Source organism: Aspergillus oryzae, chromosome 5 (genome assembly GCF_000184455.2).
Source record: "Aspergillus oryzae RIB40 DNA, chromosome 5".
In the NCBI taxonomy this organism is placed as follows: Eukaryota; Fungi; Ascomycota; class Eurotiomycetes; order Eurotiales; family Aspergillaceae; genus Aspergillus; species Aspergillus oryzae.
Genome location: NC_036439.1, coordinates 1,630,632 through 1,652,332, shown reverse-complemented (window position 1 = coordinate 1,652,332; position 21,701 = coordinate 1,630,632). Strand labels below are relative to the sequence as shown.

The following is a 21,701-nucleotide window of genomic DNA, read 5'->3' as shown; positions in this document are numbered from 1 at the left end:
GTTTATCACATGGAGACGCAGGTTCATATACTACGCAGGTCACAAAGATGGTAGGACATCATAATCAGATCCGAGAGGAATCTCGAGCGCAAACACAACAACAGTAAGGGAGAAAGCACATCGAACATCATCTGACACAATTTGAGGCTGAAACAATCTTTGTCCCGGACTCAACAGGTTGATCACAGAAAAAAGGAACAGCGGTCACAGGGGAATCTCACAATCATGAATATCCGTAATTTACAGGAGAAGTTCAGAAGGTGCTGGTCGCTAGCCGGCTCGCTGCGTTGCGGGCATCCAGTCGATCCTCATCATCTTCCTCGACAACTGGGCCGACGCCACTGGGGGAGCGCAACCTTCCCTTGCCCTGCCCATTCACCTCTTCATCGGCCTCCGAAGTAGGCGAGATCAAGCTGCCACTCATGCTGCGCCCAAGACCGTCACTGCGACGAGGAATGCCGCTCCACGCGTCGCCCTTGGGTCCCTGACTTGAACCGAGGTTTGGCCGCCGCACAGTCGGGTGTGATTCACGGCCCAGTCGGCTCAGTCCACCAGACGAATCGATTGCCCGGATATCTGGTCTAACACTCTCAAGGGTTGCAAGAGTACGACGCTCAGCGTCAATCTGACGCAGCGTGTATTCACGTAGGCTGGCCAAGAGATCGCTCGTGGTCCGGTCGAACCAGCGGCGCTTCTCCTGAAGCAGGTTCGATGTCACCCGGTGTGTCCTCTTTGTGAGATAGTCTTCATGGCTCTGAGCTTCATCTAGAGCATTGATTGCCTCATCAACTTTATCGGGACGAACAGAAGAGCTGACTTTCAGACGGTCTGCAGCTGCGCGCTTGCTGCGGGTGACTTGTTGAGCTTGAATCAAATCCCGAAGCAAGATGTGGCGGTTAGTAAGGGTCTCCTTCACAATAAAAGCGTCAGAAGAGTGATAATTCAATGGCTCCCCGATGGTGGTGGCTTCTGCTGTAGCCTGGACTGCGTGATAATCCCCGACTGTCTGAATCACCTTTCCCAATTTTCGGTAGGCATTGGCCAGGCCTGGGTGTGTCTCTTGTACATGCATCTGTCCCAGCTTTACACCAAAGTCTGATTCGGCAAGGCCGAGTCCTAAAGCATTTTATTAGTTGGCGTTATTGTGTCGCAGCGCTTCCGCTCACATACCTCGTCGGCCCTTGACCACTCGGTCAACCTTATGACTAGCATCCATGCTTCCTAAATAAAACATCTTCACTACGGGTCGCGCGTTCTGTAGCTCAGGCGTATCATCTGGGGGAGGCGCGAACTGCTTCAAGACCTTTCTCCGCATACCTGTCGCAGGCTGCTTCATCCGAACAACCGGGCTATACCCAAAATCACTCTCAACGAATAAAACAACCTCATCGTCCTGCATCAAAACCTCGTTACCCAGAACGGTGTTCAACCATTTTTGCATGGACGCCTTCACGCGAATCTCATCCTCTTCAGTTCCTGCGCCAGCGGGAGTCAATGGAGGAGGCACCGCGGGAACCATCGCTTCGGGGTTCGCCGACATCAAATGTTCGGCGAGCTTAGTAAACTCTGCATGGGTACGACGGACATCGCGATATTGAGTGGTTCTGAATTTGGGAAGGTTGGTCTGTGCATAAGGGGGGTTAGCTGCGATGGCGGCGGACAACCATTGAATAAGGAGCTTGCTCACGTGAACATCGAAACGCAGAATGGGATCCTTTTTGCCTGTCCTCTCTAAGCTTGTAATCTTCGCCTGAATTTTGTATAGAGGAGCTGGTCTGGCATGCTGTCTGGCCCCGGTTTGATACCTAGCGGGGACCTGAGACCGAGGTTGCTCGCCATATTGTTGCTGTTGCGCGGCATACTGTGATGGCTCGTTATGGTAATCTGGATCGCCTAGCTGTGCGCTCTGTAGTCTTTCCGAGATGTCGGGTGACTCGGTCTGCTCCTGTCCGGTAGGCAGAGAACTTTCGGGTTGGGATTCCCTGTCGGCATCATACGGAGGATGAGGTGGAGCTAACGGATCGGAAGGAATGTCGTTGGTACTCGAAGTAGGGAACGTGGTTTGATTAGGTCGTGGAGAAGCCCAAGGCGAGGTACCCGCGGGGTGTTCGGGGTCATGCGATATAGCGGAGTAGTCCATGGCTGGCTGGCTTTGCTGGGGTGGATGGAGAGTAGTAGTATGGCTCCGACGCACCACGTCTGCTCCGCGGGAACAGAAATATTAGCAATGTATTTTCATAATGTTATTGCGACGAATTAATGACACCTACCTGTATCCCCTCAGAAAACAATTGAGAGCCGCAGGGTACTGTGAAGGGTTTAAATAAGGATGCGGGAGTGTGGAGTGGGAGGCAGAAGGAATAGGAATAGGAAGAGACAGACAAGCCGAAAGGTTACGTCGTTGCTGCCTCCGACACCTGATTGGCCAGGCATCCACATCAGTGACATCCGACATTTGGAGAACTTCATTTTTCGAGCTGTACCTACGCAAAACGTCCCTGAATGGCCCCACTTGTTAGCTTCTTGCTTGTAATATAACATGCATACAAGCGGATAAACTGTACCAATCAATAATCAGATGTTACAGGGGCAATTGCGATCATGGTCGCGGCTCCTCTCTTGCGCGCTCACCAAGCAGCGCGACTCCAATCGGTGTCTACCAGCCGGCTCGGGCTCAATCCACATGTAATCAAAAGTGCCGGAAGGTTACAACTGCTTCGCGGTAGTAGCTTCTCAACTGCTACTTTCAAATGGCAAGCGGGAGTCCTCGACCGAACCAGAAACATCGGTATTATCGCCCACATCGATGCGGGCAAGACTACCACTACGGAGCGTATGCTCTATTACAGTGGATTTACAAGAAGGATAGGAGACGTGGATGAAGGCTCCACTGTCACCGACTTCCTTCCTGCTGAGCGCGCTCGAGGAATTACGATTCAATCGGCCGCTATCACCTTCCATTGGCCACCTCAAACTGCCGGTGATGGAAATACAACTCCGCAGGAGCCACAAACGCCAAGGTCTGCGTCATCTCATACCGTGAACCTCATTGACACCCCTGGACACGCGGACTTCACTTTTGAAGTCATGCGATCCTTGCGCATTCTTGATGGCGCGGTATGCATTCTAGACGGTGTTGCTGGTGTTGAGGCTCAAACAGAGCAAGTGTGGCACCAAGCAAGTACCTACCGGATTCCCCGGATTGTTTACGTGAACAAGCTTGACAGAGATGGGGCAGCCTTTGGCCGGACGGTCCGAGAGGTTGCCTCCCGACTGGGTGGATGGCCTGCCGTCTGTCAAATACCTTGGTTTGAAGGAGGAAATGGACGTTTTACTGGCATTGCCGATGCTATCAATCTCCAAGGCCTCCGCTGGGAGGAAGGAGACGGCAAGTCTGTCAAGATGTTCAACCTTGAACAGTTGGCTAGCGAAGAACCTCAGCTTGCACAGGAACTCAAGCGCGCGAGAGTTGCCCTCGTTGAACTGCTGAGTGAGCATGATGAAGCCATGGTGGAGAAGTTCTTCGACTGTGAAGAGGACCATTTGGCAGTCCCCCCGAATGACATTCTGGAGAGTCTGCGCAGATGCCTCCTAGAGGAGCAGGGAAGGAAAATCATTCCCATTTTCGCTGGTGCTAGCTTTCGAAACATTGGTGTCCAGCCTCTTCTCGACGCTGTGACGAATCTACTCCCTAGCCCTCCTGAGACTCCTGACCCAGAGGTCAGCATTGGTGGAGTTAAGGGTGGCCTCCGACGCCTGCTTTCTGGCGATCTACTAGTTGAACAAGGCGAGAAGGCAGCTTCTGCTAAGGGTAAGCACAAGAAGAAGTCGGCCATTCAAGCAGAGTCCCGCAACGCCATTGAAAAGCTCCAAGGCTGCGCCCTAGCCTTCAAGGTCGTCAACGACCCCAAGCGTGGTGTCCTAGTGTACGTCCGCGTCTATTCCGGCTCGCTCGACCGAAACAGCATCCTATACAACACCAACCTAAATGTATCAGAGCGGGCCCCCCGTCTGCTAAAGATGTATGCGAATGATGCCGTCGAGGTCGACTCCATTCCCGAAGGCCACATCGGAGTCGTAGCTGGTCTCAAACACACCCGAACTGGAGACACCCTAGTTACCTACTCCGGCAACAAAGCCACACCCCCCGAACCTCTCAACACCCTCCAACTCCGTCCGATCACCGTCCCACCCCCCGTCTTCTTCGCCAGTGTCGAACCCCACAGCCTAAGCGAGGAGAAAAGACTCCAAGAGTCTCTCGCGATGCTCCTCCGCGAGGATCCCAGTCTCCACGTCACCGTCGACGAAGACTCAGGCCAAACCCTCCTCAGCGGCATGGGCGAACTGCACCTCGAGATCGCCCGAGACCGCCTCCTCAACGACCTCAAAGCCAAAGCCTCCATGGGACGCATCGAAATCGGCTACCGCGAATGCCCCCTCGGCGCCTCCGGCCCCATAACCAGGATCTTCGACAAGGAAATCGCCGGCCGCAAAGGCAAAGCCGGCTGCACCGCAACCGTCGAGCCCTTCGACCCCGAGGAGACCACCACAGAACCCGACCCATCGACCCTCTCCATCCAAACCACAGACGGCAACCAAATCGTCATCCAAGCACCAGGCCTCGAAGTCGAAGTCAACAAAAAGGGCATCGAAGAGAGTCCCCTCCTACCCCCAGGCCTAGACGTACACGCCCTCCGCACAGCCCTCCAAAACGGGTGTCTCGCGGCACTCGCCCGCGGTCCTCAATTCACCTTCCCCATGCACGGCACCCGCGTCACCCTCACCTTCAACCCAGCCGAACACCTTTTCGGCAACGAATCCACCCCCTCGGCACTCTCCGCCGCAGCCCGTCTCGCAACCTCCTCCGCCCTCCGAGACCTCCCCTCCGGAGCAGGCACATCCCTCATGGAACCAGTCATGAACGTCATCATCAGCGTAGACGAAGCCAGTCTCGGCGCCGTGGTACACGATATCTCTTCCTCCCGCGGGGGCCACATCATCTCGCTGGACGAGGAAACACCCCTCCAAACGACGGATATCACCTCAAACCCAACAGACGACCTTCTTCCCCCCATCGACCCGAACAAGGTCTACGCCCCGCCTGATCCCTTCCAGTCATCAACCGTGGGAATCGACCTCCCCTCGTCGGCTAACAGACCCCGAACTATCACGGCAAAGGTCCCCCTCAAGGAAATGGTCGGATATCTCAAACACCTGCGAAGTTTAAGCGCGGGGCGCGGCACGTTCGTCATGAGCGTCGATCGGTTCGAGAAGATGAGTGCGCCGAGACAGAAGGCTGTGCTTGCTGAGCTCAGAGGTGACTTTTTCTAAACATCTATTCGACTTTTGCGGCATTGCATAGTACTGTTTCTCTACTCTGGTTTGCAGTGACGGGAGTTATTGATGTAAAAACAAAATATAATGGAGGTGAATGTATAGTAGTAAATCATTTGCAATCTAACGTCCGAGCGTCATGGAATGGGTAGTGGATTCAGGCTGCTGAACTAAAGTCCTTGCTAGCATCTATCCAGTCTAAGCATAATCTAAAAGAGGCATAGCAATAACCAGACCTCGTCAAACAAGAATATAAACCAGTTCACCTACAACCATATTCAAATAAACGGCAAGCGGGCACTGTCATCACATATAGAACACGCAAAAAGAGCACGGGGCGCGAGCGATCTAAAAGAAAATATATATATAACCATTTCCCGGCAACTGAAGAAGAAACGCGACAAAAAACTAAATGCACTACGCTTCAGTCATGTATGCTACAACTCCAAAATCAAATCACCAATCATTGTCCCAGTCGTCCTTTTCTTTCGCGGCCGTTGATGATGCGTTGCCTGTCGCAGCGCTGGTGTTAGAGGTAGGGCTGGGCTTCATGGCTGCAGTTCCGATGGCGCTAGACCGAGAGGCGTTTCTACGGTGATTGTCCTCTTGCGCGAGGCTGGAAAAGTCGTCCCAGAAATCTTTACGTTCGGGTTCGGCGCGACGACGACCGGCGCTGTTCTCGTCTGGGCCTTCTACGAATCGTTGGAATTGACCAGCTGCTCCACGGGCGCCAACTTGGACGGTTTGACCAAATTGGGCAGCATGTTGGCGAGCTTGGGCTGCGAAGTCGGATTCCGCTATCTGAAAAAGGATGCATGTTAGTGTGGAGTACCGGAGAAGCGGAGGATATTCAGGATAAAAAAGCATACCGACTTAGCGGTAGGTTGAATATATGAGTCGTTCACCGTCTTCGCACCCTTTCCAACGGTAGACGTAAACCAGCCGAAGCCTTTAGTCAAGGCGGCCATGGGATCTTTCTGGAAATCGTCGAAACCGGGAATATTTCCTCCGGAGGTATTTCTCGACGGTCCCGAAGAAACTGGCACACCACCACCAAATCCAGTAAACTTTCCACCCTGCGATGGTGGAACGGAGTCCGATCGAGTGGCATTCTCCGAGCCCAATTTCGCAAAGTATGCCTCGTTACGCTCTTTCCGTCCACCGTCCATACCTCCGAATCCATCATGCGACGCAGGAGAGGCCCGGCCCAACGGTGTGCTTGATCGCGAAGAGGCGGCTTCAACGGTCGGGTTTCTCTTCGGTTGGGGAGGTTTCTGTCCCGGGACGTATTCTCGCCCCTCGACTTTGGCGGAGAGTCTCTCTTTCCATTCCTCGCCTACTTCGCCTTCGTAGCGCTCTTTAATGGTGGAATCTTCGAATGTACGGCCTTCAGACTGAGTGACGATGTGGTCATCGAAGAATGACTTCCACGGTTCGTTACCACCGAGCTCCATACGTTGGATCTCAGCGATCTTGAAGGCGTCCATGGTGATCGATCGAACGAAAGAGATGTGGACACCCAGGCCCCGGTGAGTGCCTGCGCAATTGAGACAGATGAATATTCCGAATTTAGGGGAGGCCTGATAGAAGCAAAAAACAATAGCCGAGACATATTAGTGAAAGCTATGACAGGAGGTGGCCGGATGAGGTGCAGGTGCAGGTATAGACGGAAATGTGTTGTAGGAGACGAACCCATTGAGGCGATGGCGCGCCGCAGTCGCAGCATTTGTCGTTTCCATTGGTTTTGGAGATTTGGAGGAGCTGGACACCATATCACACAGATTAGACAGATCTAGTTCCACGACGCTGGCCGTTCACTGAGTAATGTGAGATGACATACCTTCGCCTTCGTCTCCGGATCTACCTCCCACATTTTCGACATGATGGGCAATAAATGGTGTTGATTGAATCAAGCGGGAAAATAAGAGATATAACAAGGAAGGGTAATTGATCTCAACCCCTCGTGCCTAAAGGGATGTTGTGGTGGCGCGAGGGTTAGGCAGTGTGGAGGTGGAATCGGGTGAGACGCCCCTCTCTGGTTAGTATGCCGGTCTTTCTTTCTCCGCACCGCGTACAGAAGTATGCAAGATCGCAGTCGGGTTGATAGAAGTGTTCTCGTCGCTTCCTCGCTATAAGGTTAAAACACGGAGAAAAGGCCCAAGGTACCGCAATGTCAAGTGTCAGGGTGTTGATGTGGTTTTGGCAGTTAATTGAGACTGCCAAGAGGGAAAATCAGGCTTAATTGGCCTCAATTAGGGAGATCACTGCAGAGTTCCACTTTCGCGTGCTGTTCCTATGGCACTGGTGGAGTCCAATGAATGCCCGAGTATGACTGCATTCTTCTTGCAGCCTTGTGCTGATACGCTTAACTTAAAAAGATTTAAGAGTGTAATCTCATATGAACTCTTATCTCATCTACATCTACAGCGGGACAGATTATACCAGACATGAAAGGCTCCGGGAAACAATCACTACAAGGCCAGCCTTGCGGCTAATCAATCATAAACTAAATGGTTGCTAAGATACAGGATAGCAGAAAGGCAATAGTCGTTAGCAAAAGGTCACGTCTCCGTGAAAACCACACATTACGGTGTCTCTCGTCGCCCCAGTCGCACGAGTGCCTCGCGGCAGTTCGTGCGCAAAAAAAAAATAGGAAATAATGAATGCCTCATCCTCATGATAAATTCGTCCCCTATGACCGCTTCGAACGGGGATAATATTTTCATAGCTTTTGCGTTTTATAGTTGGCCTCGTTGTCTTTTTTACCTTTTTTTGACTTTTGTAAAAACGCTTCTCGACGGCAGAGTATGAAGTTATCATCCGCACGAAGGTCTTTTCTCTTCCTCCAACAAATCCCGACGATACAGTGGGTATGTCGAGATCATTGATTCGTTCTGGTTGAGAACGACTTGTCATTTAAGCAGTAGCCGGGGCAGTGTTCTCCTGCGCCGGAGCTTCGGTTGCCGGCTCAGTCTTCTCAGCGTCGGTGGCGGGAGCGGCAACAGCATCGTCTTCCTTGCCGGGGCTGTCGATGGCGACCTTGACGGCAATCTCACGACCCTCGATCTCCTTGCCATTCATCTCCTTCACGGCCTTCTCCTGGAGCTCCTCAGAGCCAAGAGTAACGAAGCCAAAGCCACGGCCCTTGCGGCGCTCGTTGCGGGCCTGGAGCTTCTTGATCATAAAGCGGGGAATGGGACGCAGAGCGATCTTAGCAGAAACGGGCGAGTAGGCGGCGAAGATCTCCTTGAGCTGTAGGAAGGATTAGCGACCGAATTCAAACACCAACCAAAGTATACACACCTTGTCCTCACTCAGATCATAAGGAAGGTTGGCAACCATGACCTTGGTCTTGGAAGGGATTCCATCCTCAGGGGGGCCGCGCTGCTTTTGGGGGCGGGCACGAGGCTTAGCAGCCTGCTTACCAGACTCAGAGGTAGCAGCAGCTTCAGTCTGGTTGGTGGTCTCAGTCAGAGGTGCGGCCTGACCTGGGACGTTGGTAGGCTCAGCGGGAGCAGCAGCCTGGCCATTCTGGTGCTGGTTCTGCTATGAACGAAGTTAGTGTCTCAAGGGTCTAGCGTTCATTCTGACATTGGAGAACTTACAGCACGGCCTCCACGACCGAGGCGACCTCCACGACCGCGACCGCGGCCGCGGCCACGGCCACGACCTCCGGTCCTCCTGCGGCCCTCATTGCCACTGGCGCCCTCACCGCCACTTACAGCACCCTCGGCCTTGGCCTCGGCAGGCTCAGGCTTGTGGGCCAGCTGAACAGAAACCTTGCGCTGGAGAATCTCCTTTCCAGAGAGTTCACCAATAGCAGAGGTAGCCTCGTGGGCAGTAGCAAGATCCACGAAGGCATATCCAACAGGGCGGTTGGTACGAGGGTTCACAGGGATGGAGACACTTTCACTGTAACAGATATCTGTTAGCATCTAGCTTATGTTATTATTGGTAATGCGAAGCACAGCCGGACGGCGCTTCACCAGTGGTGGACATGCAATTGATTTATAACAAGCCCTTCACAGGAGAAACTGAGAACGCTCCTGTAGTAGTCGAAGACTACGGAAGCGTGATGGGTTGATGATCTCCTTGGCCTGCAACACCGGCAGGCCAAGAAACCTTATGACCAAACAAAGGAACACCTTGACAAACAGGCAATGGGTAAATCGACGTGTAAGACTTACACCTTGTAGTTCTTGAAGAACTCCTTGAGCTCCCCCTCAGTGGTCGCATAAGCGAGATTCCCAATGTACAGCCGACGTCCCTCATCAGCACTGGCGGCAGCAGCATCGGTGGACTGCGCCGGGGCGGCAGGAGCAGTGCCGTTGGTGGTAGCCTCAGTGGCGGCAGGGGTGGTAGCGGCCTGGTTGTCGGCGTGGTTTTCGACGGCAGTAGACATCTTGATGGCTGAGATCACAAGGTCGAGAGTTGAAGATACTTGGTAGAAATCGCGAGTAAACCTGACCGGTTGTGTGTTGTCAAGGACTCAGGGTAGCTAAAGGCTGCCTGTACTTGAAACTCCTTGGAATGGATGGGTGGGAGTAACTTGAAGAGGGGGGAGGAGGAAAAGGGTAGCTTGGTGCCCTAGATACGTGTGGTTGACGGGGGAAATCCTTAGTTGAACACGATGGAGATTTGCCTTGAGAGGAAGGATGAAGTCGACGGGGCAGAAAGGAGAAGGAGAGAGAAAAAGGGCAGGCAGCGAGGGTGGCACGCTAAGCCGGGAAAGGTAGGTGGTGGCCTCAGGTTGACGAAGCTAGTGGTAATCACGACGTGTCGTTAGTCACTTCGACACCCAACGGAGCTACGGGATTGGAAGGCGGCGGTCTGGCCAGTCTTCAGGCACCTTTGCCCACTCCGGGTTAGGGTCTTTCTTAGCGCTCACATCTGACATCACCGCCCGTTGTTTAGCAGATTTCCTGCAACAAAAAAAACAAAAAAAAAAAAGGAAAAACAAACACATCTGACTCATTGATCTCATGATGGGCACATGACCTGTAAATCGCCCTACAACCTCCCGACTTTTTTTTTTCTTACCCCATACCTACAATTCTCTTATTGTTCCCTCCGATTCTGACGGTGGGATGATCCTGACCGCCCAATTCGCACCCTCGACTCTTTACCCCTCCTCGAGGGAGGAACATTCCAGATCAACAAAAACACATCGTATCTTCCAGCAACCGGGTTCTCCACTTGCCAACATATATCTGGTCAGATCCCGTCATAGTTTCTCCACGCTCTCTCCCGTCGGCCATTTGAGTGGATAAGGGATCTTTCTCTTACTCCATCACGTAGTGGAGCACACAACAATCCTGGATTTTGGAATGTGGTCCAATTTGGTCCAATTGAGAGCTTACTAAACGCACTATCATGTGAGATCTCAACCAAAATCTCCTCGCATATCTTGCATATCGGCAACTCAAATTGCATGGAAAACTCAAAGAACTAATATACATAGTATTTGCGGATGATTTACCAGCACTAACTCTTATGAGTGTTAAAAAAAAAATCCAAAGTAAACGCCTGAAGGAGACAATGTGCCCAACCCATTCTTCAACCGACATCGGTCGTATGTACTGCAGATCAAGAGGCCCGCAGCTACGTCAATCCTGACGCTATGGCGCCGTCCCCGCTTATTGGCGAAAAACAATAAACAAAGATACCAAGGAAAATCGAGAAAGAAAAATACCTCGATAAAATCAAAGAAGAATGAAAAGGGACCTAGGCTCATCAATGTACAAAGCGATAAAGCTACACCACATATGACAGGTCGTCAAAACCTGAAAGAATCTCTAAGTCGAATGCATCGTACGTTGTTTGGGGCCGTTCAAGTAGCCCCTTGCTCGCCCGCATTTCCTCTCGCATTTTTTTGCGCTCCTTCTCCTTGACCTCTTCTGGTGTCGGGACCGGGACATAGTTGCCATAGTTGTCCTTGTATACCTCCTCGCGGACGACCGGCGAGAGCGGAGGGGCCCATCTCACCCTCTTGGCCGGTTGACCCGCTACTTTCTGTGACTGTGTGCTGAGACAACTCTTCTTTGGTAGACCCGGTGCCTCGCTATCAGGGGGTTCATCTTCATCTTCTGGCGACGTTTCTCCAAGAAGTTCTTTATCGAAGCTTGCTGACAACTCACTCCCATCTTCGGAGGGTGTTTCAACTCCCGAAGAACTTGTGGAGCCTGTCGGGGTTGTGAGATCGATAGTCGACTTCGTCGTATCAGCGTTTCGAAGTTTGCGCTCGTAATGCTCGTTCCAGATACGGATCATGCCTTGTCCATATTCGGCGATCGACATCTCATTATCACTATGCCAGGTGAAGGATGGATCGGAAAGGGGAGCAACGACCATGGCACTGATCGCTTGTGAAACGTCGCTGATTGTGCAGTCATGGGCTTTCGCAAATGCTTCACAAGGAAAAAGATTCGCAATAGTATTGGCCATATCCGCAAAGAACTCAACGGTATAAGGTGACGGTGTAGCTGGGCCCGTACTAGAGGATTCAGATAGGGCGTCCGTGTCGGCAGGACTATCGTTGGTCTCGCTGGGAGACGGTGGGGAAGAGGGAGTAGCAGGGATTTCGTCCTCGTCGAGAATCCATTCTTGGGTCTCGTTCAGGACCTTTGCTTTCTTTGAGGGCATGTCGGAGTACATATCCGACGAGGCACGTCGCTTTTCAGCCATTTTCTAGAGATGTTCGCGTTTACATGAGAACGGTTTCGCAATATGCACGGATGGTCAGTCCGTCTCGATAGTAAGATTCTAACCACGTCGGAATCAAACTTGTGGCAGAAAAGCTTGTGCCTCAAATGTTCTTGGTGCCCCTTGAAAACTGGCTTCCCAACAGTGATTATATACTCACCGTTATAGGTCCCACCTGTCTAATTCAAGCCCAACAGTCTTGGTATACTGGTCAGATGTTTTGTTTCTGATAAGATAGTGAGAGCTTTCTGGTTGAAGGTGGCAAATGAAAGAGGAACTCATATAGTGGTGAGGTTAGAACACGAGAGCCAGTTAGGGTTGCAGAATGCGCTGAATAACAGTGAATGTTGATTTCTGGTGACATTGTTATTGTTCTCTGAACAAAGAGATTGGGCATGTTGATCAATAACAGTTTAATCTATAATATCATAGGTAACTGATCGTCTATCCAACACTCTATTGTGACACCTTTAGGTAGGTGTTGTGTTCTGTTGGTGTGAATGCTTATGGGCCAGGCAGACGGAATGTATAAGGTAACCATGATACCTAGCGCTTTGTCTGATGACCAGTCTACCACCAAGTAGTTCTTTATTGATGTATGATTGTTTGTCCATTGAGACGTCTGTGATTGACGTCTTTGTGAAGGACCGTGGTATTTATTTGTGTTGGCTCTCTTGGTGGACATGATGGATCCGAGTAAGTCTCCACCTTTTTTTGATAGAGTGTACGGAGGTCCAGAACTGCCGACGGGGATCTTATCGAATGGAGTATTAGTGTTGGCCTGAAAATTGAGCCAACCAAGAGGCCTGAGCAGAATAAGGTTAGTCAGTCCCACGGCTTGGCGCGCTTACTCAAGCAAATGGCAATAGAGTTCCACATGAACCCTTCTTCTCCTCCTCTTCTTCTCCTTCGTTTTCCTGTTTTTCTCTCCGTATACTTAAAACTCACCTCTGCAAATTTCACTTGTTTGGTTGACCTCATCCCCAGCTGAGAGTGGGTTCTTCTCGCAATGGATCATATAGAGCCCGTCGATGGGTCTGATGGTCCTTCTGCAGAGGCTCCGAGTCCACCGTCCACGACTCAACCGACGTCATTGCAGCGGCGACAACGTGCGACGTCGCTCCGCTCTCGCCGCCCTACCATCCGCCTTCAGCGCCTACCGTCTTTGGAGAACGCCATCCCCCAAATCCAGTCAGGGGTTTCTCGGGGCACTGGTAATGTTTCAAGCATCAATGTCGCATCGCCGCCTCCTGCCAAAGGCGCAGATGAAGACTCATGGCAGGGGAATCGTCGCCGCAGCAGTTCCGAGCCCCGGCCGGGGAGGTGGTCTGCTCCCAATCCATCCGCCCTACCCCGTCTCCCACCCGACCAAATGCATCCCTTGATGGAAGAACCGACCAGTCCAATCAATTTAGCTCATTCGAGCCGGCCGTTTCCCGAAGTGCATCCCTCGGGGTCCCCGCCACCCCGGGTGCAAAGGCGAGGGAGTTTGGGTCTGCTGCGTTGGACGAGTGAAGCAGCTATGAACCGGTTCTCGCGGAATCGTGTATCTGCGAGCGGGGCTGCTCCTTCATCAGGGGCTGACACCACGGACAATGAATATCATCCCCACGTGGTGGATGTCTTAGATGTTATCGGTATGCTCTGAATTAGGCATCTATGGCAACTTGCCCTAACATAAGCCAGATCCGGAAGTTTCAGCACTATCGACACTAACAAACGTCCAAAATTCCTTGTTCGTGCCCAATCTGGGCCCGTTAATCAATCGCAACCAGACCTATGCACTTTCACCGCCGAGAGAGTCCTCGGAGTCGACTGGGGAGGAAACGACGGAAACAGAAGAGGGCGAGGAAACATTCGAGAAATCTCCCGAAGGCCGTCCATCACTAGAGCGACCTCTAACAAGTCTATCGGCAGTTTTGGGGAAACAAGATCCACAGTTTGCCGTGTTACCTGAAGGAAGCAATCTCGAGGGCTGGACTGCGAGAGACATAGAAGAACTGAACGATCATGTCAGGCACATGTTGCATTCTCGTCGTTCAAAGTTCAAACGGGCAATGAAGGGCTTTGGGAAATATGTTTCTAAACGTATGTACTGACCAGCTGCAGCGCTGGACCGCTTACTGACCGTTGGCCCTGTAGCACTCGGGTTCCTCATTACCCTATACGCAACCCTCATTACTCTGTTCGGTCTTGCCTGGGTGCTGTTTCTGATTGGTATGAAACTAGCTCTCTTTTGGGCCCGTGGCCTTTCTATGCATAACACTAACTAAGTTGCCAGGTTGGATTAACGTCGGTGGGCGGCAGTTGTACATCATCAACGTAATTGACAACGTTCTTGTCGCCTTGTTCGCCATTATGGGTGATGGGCTAGCACCGTTCCGTGCGATTGACACATACCACATGTGTTTCATTGCTCACTACACATTCCAAACATGGAAAGTTCGTCGAAAGCGTCAACTTCCAGATCTGAAAGATAAAAATGACCTACCTACTCGTCGCGAGATCGATGTCGACGTCGAATTCGGGGATACACCTAAAGACGAGGAGTATGAATTTACTGTACTGAACCGTCTGCAGCAGCAAAAGTTGGTTCACCATCAAACCAAATTGTCCAAGTCCCACACCTTCTACAAACCTCACGAAACCCTGACTCACCATGCCTTCCCTCTTCGCATGCTCATCGCCATTGTTGTCCTGTTAGACTGTCACTCCTTGCTTCAAATCGCGCTCGGCGCCTGCACATGGGGCATCAGTTACCACCACCGCCCCTTCGCCCTAACTACTGTCATTCTTTGTTGTTCGATTACTTGCAATATCACCGGCGGCGTCCTCATCATGGTCGGTGACCGAAGGACACGGAAGAAGGATGTGGTGGAACGGCTGTTCCGTGAGCAACTCACTAAGGAAGCGATGAAGAAGGTCTGCAAAAAGAAACAGAAACGGCAACAAAAAATTGAAGAAGAGGACGAACCACGATTATCGGTTTCCACGCGTCCTCAACCCTATGACGGAACATAGGAAGCTCCTTGCCTTCTATATAAACCTTTCACGACCGCATGAGCTCTTCTTTCTAAAACGTACACGCCCATACAACTATGACTTTGATATTGCTTTGTTATACCTCACTAGTTTGGTTCCTTTCTCCAATGTTCATATATTCAAGATCTATGCTTCTTTTATCTTGCTTTTGCTTGTCATGCTATTGATGTCGTTTGATCTAGCTTTGGCATATTTTTGTACAAATGTAATGCTGTCTTGTGCACTGCTGAGTTATGTACTGTACTATACACAAGACTTGATTTCAAACCTTCTAAGAAGTAATCAATGGCCTAGATCTATTGTTCTTGCTAGACATATTCTATCCTACCAGAATCTATAGCCTACCGATAACCACCCAGAAGACATAAACGATACTCCGTGCATAGATTACTGAAATCATGCATACCGAACCTAGCCACCTACCTTAGGTTTCTCAAAAAATGGCCACTGGGATAATATTAGAATACGTTTACTCGGCAGTAACCCTAAAAGCTTATTTCGTTTCTAGGAGCATTAGTACACTACTTTAAGGACCAAAAAGCATATGGCCCGTTCGTACACGTCTGAGAAGATCCGAAGGGTCATCACAAGAACCGGGATAGACCAAGCGACACAAGGAAAAGCTAGTTTGAGATTGTTGTATAGACATAGAGTGGGTGCACATGTACAAAGAAACTCTCCCGAGAGCTAGTCAGAACAAATCCAAAGCAAATATAGAAACACAAAGAAAGGAAAGATAGTGCTCCGCTCAGCAGTATGCAAATCAATCGCTGATTCTTGTGGGAAATGACCTGTTAATTGCATGTGAGAGGGGAATGTAATAGAAGTCCAAACACCAAGCCCCCGCTGAAATAAAGACGGTAAATTCCAACATTGAAAAAGGAAAAGTAAAGTGAATGACATTGAACTCAACTGTGCAAGAGTTCAGGATAGAAATTTCTGTTGTCGTTGTCCCTTGCCTCTTGGCTGAATCTTCTCCAGTAGATAGGTAACTCACCTTTCTACAATTCCGAATGCATTGTGTCCTCCCCAGCCGTCGCTTGCATTTTCCGATTGGTCAAGATCTTTTCAAGAGTGTCGAGCTTCTCGCGGGTGGTACGTATAGCGTGGTCCATCTCGCGAACTGACATCTTGTCTTCGTCTAGCTTGTTAATGAAATCACGCCCGCTCTGTATTTTTCGAGCTCTTTCATGCGCCCGCGATTCACCTGGCCTATTGACGGTTGGGAAGACCATGCCGTCCATCCCCACGCGGTCCTCTAACCAACTCCACAGCTCGCTCTCCTCTCTTCTCCACATCTCCTCATAAGCGGCCAGGCGCTGAGGTAATGAATAGCCGGGACATCCAATGTCGTGTGACAACATTGACGGCTGTGAGGGTGTCCGGAAAAAAATCAGGAAGAGCAATATACCAATGACTAGAACAGCCAAGTTTCCGTTCCACAGAGGCTTGAGAATACCTGCTATAGGTTCTAAAACTCCGCGTATAGGTTCCAGAGGTCCCCAAGTCTGTGCTTGTTGCTTGGTCGCATCGCTTGCTGCTTTGGCAGCAGCAGCAGCCGCTTCCTCGTTGGCAACATCTCCCCTCTTGCGGCGTCCTTTCCCTTTGCCTCCTACCTTGGAGGCGGCGCGAGCACGAGGAGCAACAGCAGCTCTGAGTGCACTGATGAGATCGCTCCCGAACGTTCCCTGACCATCAATAGCACCCTTCTCAATAGGACCTAAACCGCATTAGTGTATTGGTCTTAGAACCGAGAATAGTAGCGAACTTACCTTTCAGCCAACTTTTTCCGGACCATTCGATGGTGCACGTCATTAAGAAACGTGTTTGGTTGTTCGCGGCCCAGGTGAACAGGTACTTCGTCTTGGTGCAGAAAACATTACCACTTGGTACGTCTGGAGTCTGAGTACTTAGTGTAACGAGAACTGCCTTTTCCAAGTCTAAGAAGTCCAGGGTTTCAGTACTGATACATTTGGTTTGTTTAGGTCCGATGGACCCATTAAGTGGTTTGATGTACGAGTATTGTCTCGTCCTGCTTTCGTTGGTCAGACCACCGCTTTCAATATCAAACTGGAGCTCGCCGGATTTTTGATTGTCTACAAGAAACTTGGGCATAAAGTTTGTCGATGCCGGTCCAAATACATAAGAATAAACCTTCCCCAGTGGAGCAGGAATAATCTCATCTTTGATAACTTTATCATACTGGCCCGCAGGATCAGTGTATGTCGTAGGACCATGGGTAGTAGGGCCAGGGAAATCTCCATCTACGTTTTCGTTTGCTGATTTTCCACCTCGAGGGTCGCCATTAGTGTTCGATGTTGCTGGGGCTGTGCCATTGACTGGAAGGTTCCCAGAAGCTTGCCGGCTGAGACCCTTAAGTGGCAGTGACTTATCACTTCCATTGACGCTGGCATCGCCAGGCTCAAAGAAACTGTCAGCGTTGTCACCGTCTTCGTCCTCATCATAAATCTCGTCTTCGTCTTCACTCCCGCCCTCACTCTCCTCTCCTGCCTTCTCAGTTTTGTCTCCTGTACCTTGCTCGACTCTGGTGCCATTTACTGAGCTCTTGAGAGTGGGATGATTAATCTTCCAGATGTTAACCATCAAATCGTAGGTAGATTCTCGGCTGAGCAAACTTCGGAAAGTGTGGCGAGCATGCAGAGTTTGAATAGCAATTGCATTAGGGAACACCATCGCTGTTGACTCCTTCTCTATCGCGACAATTTCGTCAAAGCTAATGACCAGGGTAGTCACCCAGCCTAAGATATTGCTCGAAAAACAAATATGACCCTCCGATACGTAGATTCGTCCGGCCAGGATGATCTCCCGTTGCAAGGCACAGCTATAATCCTCGATCAAATAATCATCTTCAGGGACGCTGCGGAACAGTTGATGGAAGTCCCTGTTCCGCTTCTTACTAGCAACTGCAAACCCAGTCAGCCGTGGCACGCTTGAATTACCCCCTGGAATCCCCAGTGCCATCGCACTAGCCCCAGCGGCAGCTGCAGTTGATGCAGTTGCTGCTGACGAGCCTCGATGACGCCGCCGAGTCAGGCGGCTGCGTACACTTCCACTACGAGAAGGTCGAACGCTGATTTCACCATCTAGTACGCTGCCACTTGGAGAGGTGTGGTCACCAGTGGCGTCTCTCGGAAGTGAGCTTGTGGATTGTAGTTCCAGGCTCTCATCTGATGGCGGGACCACCGAAACCTCTGACGGCTTTTCGTAGGCCATGGTGACCGCACGCGCAGCATGTCGATCTTCAAGCCTTGCTGCCTCCTCATCTCGCTGATGAACTGCGGTGTTTTTGCGCTTGTCAGATGGTATGTCCGGCTTAGTGATAACAACACCGTCGGGTGTTGAGACGGATCCACCCGGCGGCACAGCAATATCCAAGTGGCTGAAGTCAAGATCCCCGGTTCCTAGTGTCTCGATTGCCAGTGGCTTTTTCCGTTCGGTTTTGCTAGATTCCTGCGTTTCGTTCTGGCTACTTTCTCCGTCCTTAGTCGAGATGTTCTCAGACTCCGTGGACACCTGTTGTGAGGGGCTGCGGGTCTTTGACTGAGTATTGAGGCTGCTACTAAGCGTTGAGGCAGCATTTTGTGCCGCACTGAAGACAGAGGAAAAAAATCCAGTTTGTTGGGTGCCAAGGTTGGTCTTCGAGGTCGCCTTCGCTTCTTCGATAGTTGGGCCCAGGGCGGATATAGAGTTAGACAGCTTACTGGGCTTGTGGCTAACAGAAGAAGCAGACCGGACACGCCGGTGCGAGATCATGTTTCCTGACGGGCTGACGACAACTCCCGGCGGCAACGGGTCTTTCCCTTTCAGAGAGTCAGGCGATTCAGTGACATCCGGAGACGAGAAGAGATTAGCGGCAGCTTCGGTTCGAGGTGTAGGTGGGGTCACTGTAGTGTGGGGTGCTGGGATAGTACGGCGGGGAGGCGTGCTTGGAGCAGCGTGATCTGACGGCTGCGCAGGTTTCTCTTCCTTGACGTCAGTACGAATTAGAGGTGGCAGAGGCGGAGGAGACTCGGCGACAATGGTCGGGGCTTTTTTCGATGATGTGCTGCTTCTTCTACTGTTTCCGAATAGACCTCCACCTTTCTTGCCCTCACTTTGGGTAGAAGATGACCGATCACGATTGGAGTCTTTTTTATCCTGGCTCGAGCCGAATGCGCCTTTCCACCGTCTCCCTGGTGAAACGCTTCTTTTCTTGCCACCGCGATCTTCTGGGACACCCAATGTCGAGCTTGGTTGAGAAGTGGGCCTCGAGAGCTCTGTATCTGCGTTGGACTCAGAATGGGCAGTGGCACTTGGCCCACTAACAGCAGATTCTACATCCGCTTGAGCACTATCAGTGTCATTCGCGTCCGTAGATGTTGTCTTTTTTAAAGGTGAGGAAGTCGTGTAAAAACCAGCATGGGACTTTTGAGCAGTGAGAGAAGGGGTCCTGGAGAAACAGTGACTAATCAGCATTTTGCTATTTATTGCCGATACAGCGCTACATGAACCGGCATAACTCACCGCTCAGGTTCAGAATCATCAGTAAGCAAGTTGACTTCGTCATTCTGGGGGTTTAGGCCGTCGTTGTTAGCTGCGGATGGAGGCCTGTCTTCAGAAGGCTCATCTGGCCTATCTTGTGCATCTTTCTCCCCTTCCAATTCGAATTGTGTCGGCAACTCTTCCGTCGCCTTTTGGTTTTCCTTCTTCTTCCGCTTCTTCCTAGCGGCAAGGAGCTTTGAGAATCCGCTGGGACCAGCCTTTGCAGAATCAGTTCCTTCGCCCGCTTGAGACTTCGGTCTGTCGGAAGTAGAGTCGATCGACGACGATCGGCCATTGCTTCTGCCAGAGCTTCCTAATGCATCATCAATGGAGGTTTTTGAGCGATTAAGTTTGCCGATACTCTGCATGTCTGACGAGAAAGCCGGGTGGGCTTCGGGGTTTAGGGAATTGTCCTCCATGAAGAATCGGAGAAATTCGAATCCGATTCAGCTTTAACGTAAGAGAGGTAACTCGAGCGATATAATAACAAAAACGTAAGAGAGGTAAAAGACGCGATATATGTGGAGTGTCGAGGGCAAAAGTACATGGTAGAGTACAGCGTGTCCCGCCTTGAAATAGTTGCTGATCGGAGCAGCGTATGAAGCTAGACGGAGGGGAAAGATACCGCCGGTCGGGAAGCCATCAGATTAGTCCTGTCTCCCCCTTTTGGTGTATACTTTATAGAAAAAGAGAAAGTACAAGAGTACTAATAAGATAAAGTGTCAACAAAGTGGTAATAAAGGGGAAAGTTGAGCGGGAGAATTGGGGGGAGGGAGAATGGGAATGACGAAGCGATCACGGCTGGAAGTTAACATCAACTCCGCAGTCGAGGTTACAGACGTAACTCGTTCTGGAGCAGGAACCGTCAAACTGCTGACTTACCAAACCAGGACTAGCCTAAAAGCCTTATGGGCTGACTCAGCCATCAGGGGTAACATGACGATCATTAACCCTATTTTTATCAACCCATGGCTAATCTGGGCGGAGGTACTAAAATCGCCCATTTTTCTGGACTGATTATGCAGAATACTAAGTTTGAACTACTAGTACGGAGTACACTATGCAAGATATGTTTTTGTTTCAGAACCATTATTCGCACATCTCACATCCATATTCACCTACAAGTAAGCGCCAAGACAGAGCTATTAATAGACCCATCATATTCCTATACTATACAAATCACCGAAAAGAACACAATATTCTCTTCCCTTTAGATCGCACGACTCAGGAAGAACAAACTTGATTGAGGTTTACGGGTTTTATTTAGCATCGGATTATCAGGGGGCAACTCTGCCGCGAGAGAACCCCACTCGGAGGTATCCAGTCTCCGACCCGCCCAACAGTGCTGTTGCGAGTATACAGTATGCTCACCCCCTTAGCCTCTCGTGCCAATTGTGGCTGTACGTAATTAAACTCGTATTCGTAACTAAGGTGAGGTCTATGAATGGGTGGCCCCCGTACTCGTTTCCTAAAGACTTAGTGAGGATTGTCTCGTTGATATACCGTACATTAATCAGATCCAGCTATAATGCATGGCATGGCTTCGTTTGTCGGAATATCCCCGCCTTCAGAACGCTCCAATTTATCGCTATATACTCGATGCACTTCTACCTAACTGATCTGTTTAGGTCCCTTCTCTACTCTAGGTACTCAGTACAAGTCAGTAGGCGGGACTTTGGGCCAGGGTCTGAGTATAAATATCCCGTACAATCACACTATCGCGAATGCAGGCATGATGCAGGGATCTGCGAGATCCGATTAACTCGGGTAGTACGGAGTATATCTTGAGTCGTAATTAAGCAAAAAAATAACCTCCTTATCGCGTATAAGGGGCAGTTACTTACTAAAATAGCTTTCCTTCCAAACCTCAAATGTGGATTAACCTATTATCGGTGCCACTCTTTGTTATCTCATGAGATATTGCATAGTCGCTATTTTAGTTTAAAACACCTACCTAGTTTTCTAATACAGTACTTTATTTAGGTCATAGTCGAAGCTGAACAAAAGGAGATGTCTCCAGGGTGATGCCCTTTGGAGGTCCCTAGTGATAGTATCGTGTTTGTATAAAAGTAACGTACTCA

General features: G+C 50.6%; 8 protein-coding genes across 8 annotated transcripts; 2 read left to right on the top strand and 6 right to left on the bottom strand.

The window, feature by feature from the left end:
• Nucleotides 1-253: 253 nt before the first annotated feature.
• AO090701000263 (retromer subunit VPS17) lies at nt 254-2,140 on the bottom strand (the record flags this gene model as incomplete). Its single annotated transcript, XM_001823077.1, has 3 exons — nt 254-1,116; nt 1,171-1,624; nt 1,688-2,140. 3 exons carry the CDS (start codon nt 2,138-2,140, stop codon nt 254-256), a joined length of 1,770 nt encoding a protein of 589 aa, XP_001823129.1.
• Nucleotides 2,141-2,179: 39 nt separating this feature from the next.
• Nucleotides 2,180-5,331, top strand: AO090701000264 (mitochondrial elongation factor MEF2; the record flags this gene model as incomplete). Its single annotated transcript, XM_023237397.1, has 2 exons — nt 2,180-2,229; nt 2,850-5,331. 2 exons carry the CDS (start codon nt 2,180-2,182, stop codon nt 5,329-5,331), a joined length of 2,532 nt encoding a protein of 843 aa, XP_023092062.1.
• A 459-nt stretch (nt 5,332-5,790) lies between these two features.
• On the bottom strand, nt 5,791-7,216 carry AO090701000265 (GTPase-activating protein GCS1; the record flags this gene model as incomplete). Its single annotated transcript, XM_001823079.3, has 4 exons — nt 5,791-6,135; nt 6,204-6,914; nt 7,027-7,095; nt 7,175-7,216. The coding sequence occupies 4 exons, from the start codon at nt 7,214-7,216 to the stop codon at nt 5,791-5,793; spliced, it is 1,167 nt and encodes a 388-aa protein (XP_001823131.1).
• Nucleotides 7,217-7,833: 617 nt separating this feature from the next.
• On the bottom strand, nt 7,834-9,269 carry AO090701000266 (uncharacterized protein; the record flags this gene model as incomplete). Its single annotated transcript, XM_023237396.1, has 3 exons — nt 7,834-7,851; nt 8,638-8,880; nt 8,940-9,269. The coding sequence occupies 3 exons, from the start codon at nt 9,267-9,269 to the stop codon at nt 7,834-7,836; spliced, it is 591 nt and encodes a 196-aa protein (XP_023092063.1).
• An 87-nt stretch (nt 9,270-9,356) lies between these two features.
• AO090701000267 (uncharacterized protein) lies at nt 9,357-9,736 on the bottom strand (the record flags this gene model as incomplete). Its single annotated transcript, XM_023237395.1, has 2 exons — nt 9,357-9,456; nt 9,522-9,736. 2 exons carry the CDS (start codon nt 9,734-9,736, stop codon nt 9,357-9,359), a joined length of 315 nt encoding a protein of 104 aa, XP_023092064.1.
• Nucleotides 9,737-11,088: 1,352 nt separating this feature from the next.
• On the bottom strand, nt 11,089-12,018 carry AO090701000268 (uncharacterized protein; the record flags this gene model as incomplete). Its single annotated transcript, XM_001823082.1, has 1 exon — nt 11,089-12,018. One exon carries the CDS (start codon nt 12,016-12,018, stop codon nt 11,089-11,091), a length of 930 nt encoding a protein of 309 aa, XP_001823134.1.
• A 1,540-nt stretch (nt 12,019-13,558) lies between these two features.
• AO090701000269 (DUF2985 domain-containing protein) lies at nt 13,559-15,057 on the top strand (the record flags this gene model as incomplete). Its single annotated transcript, XM_023237394.1, is given in 4 exon segments — nt 13,559-13,673; nt 13,723-14,124; nt 14,140-14,253; nt 14,318-15,057. The coding sequence occupies 4 exon segments, from the start codon at nt 13,559-13,561 to the stop codon at nt 15,055-15,057; spliced, it is 1,371 nt and encodes a 456-aa protein (XP_023092065.1).
• Nucleotides 15,058-16,079: 1,022 nt separating this feature from the next.
• AO090701000270 (uncharacterized protein) lies at nt 16,080-19,988 on the bottom strand (the record flags this gene model as incomplete). Its single annotated transcript, XM_001823084.3, has 3 exons — nt 16,080-16,798; nt 16,851-19,528; nt 19,603-19,988. The coding sequence occupies 3 exons, from the start codon at nt 19,986-19,988 to the stop codon at nt 16,080-16,082; spliced, it is 3,783 nt and encodes a 1,260-aa protein (XP_001823136.3).
• Nucleotides 19,989-21,701: the final 1,713 nt, after the last annotated feature.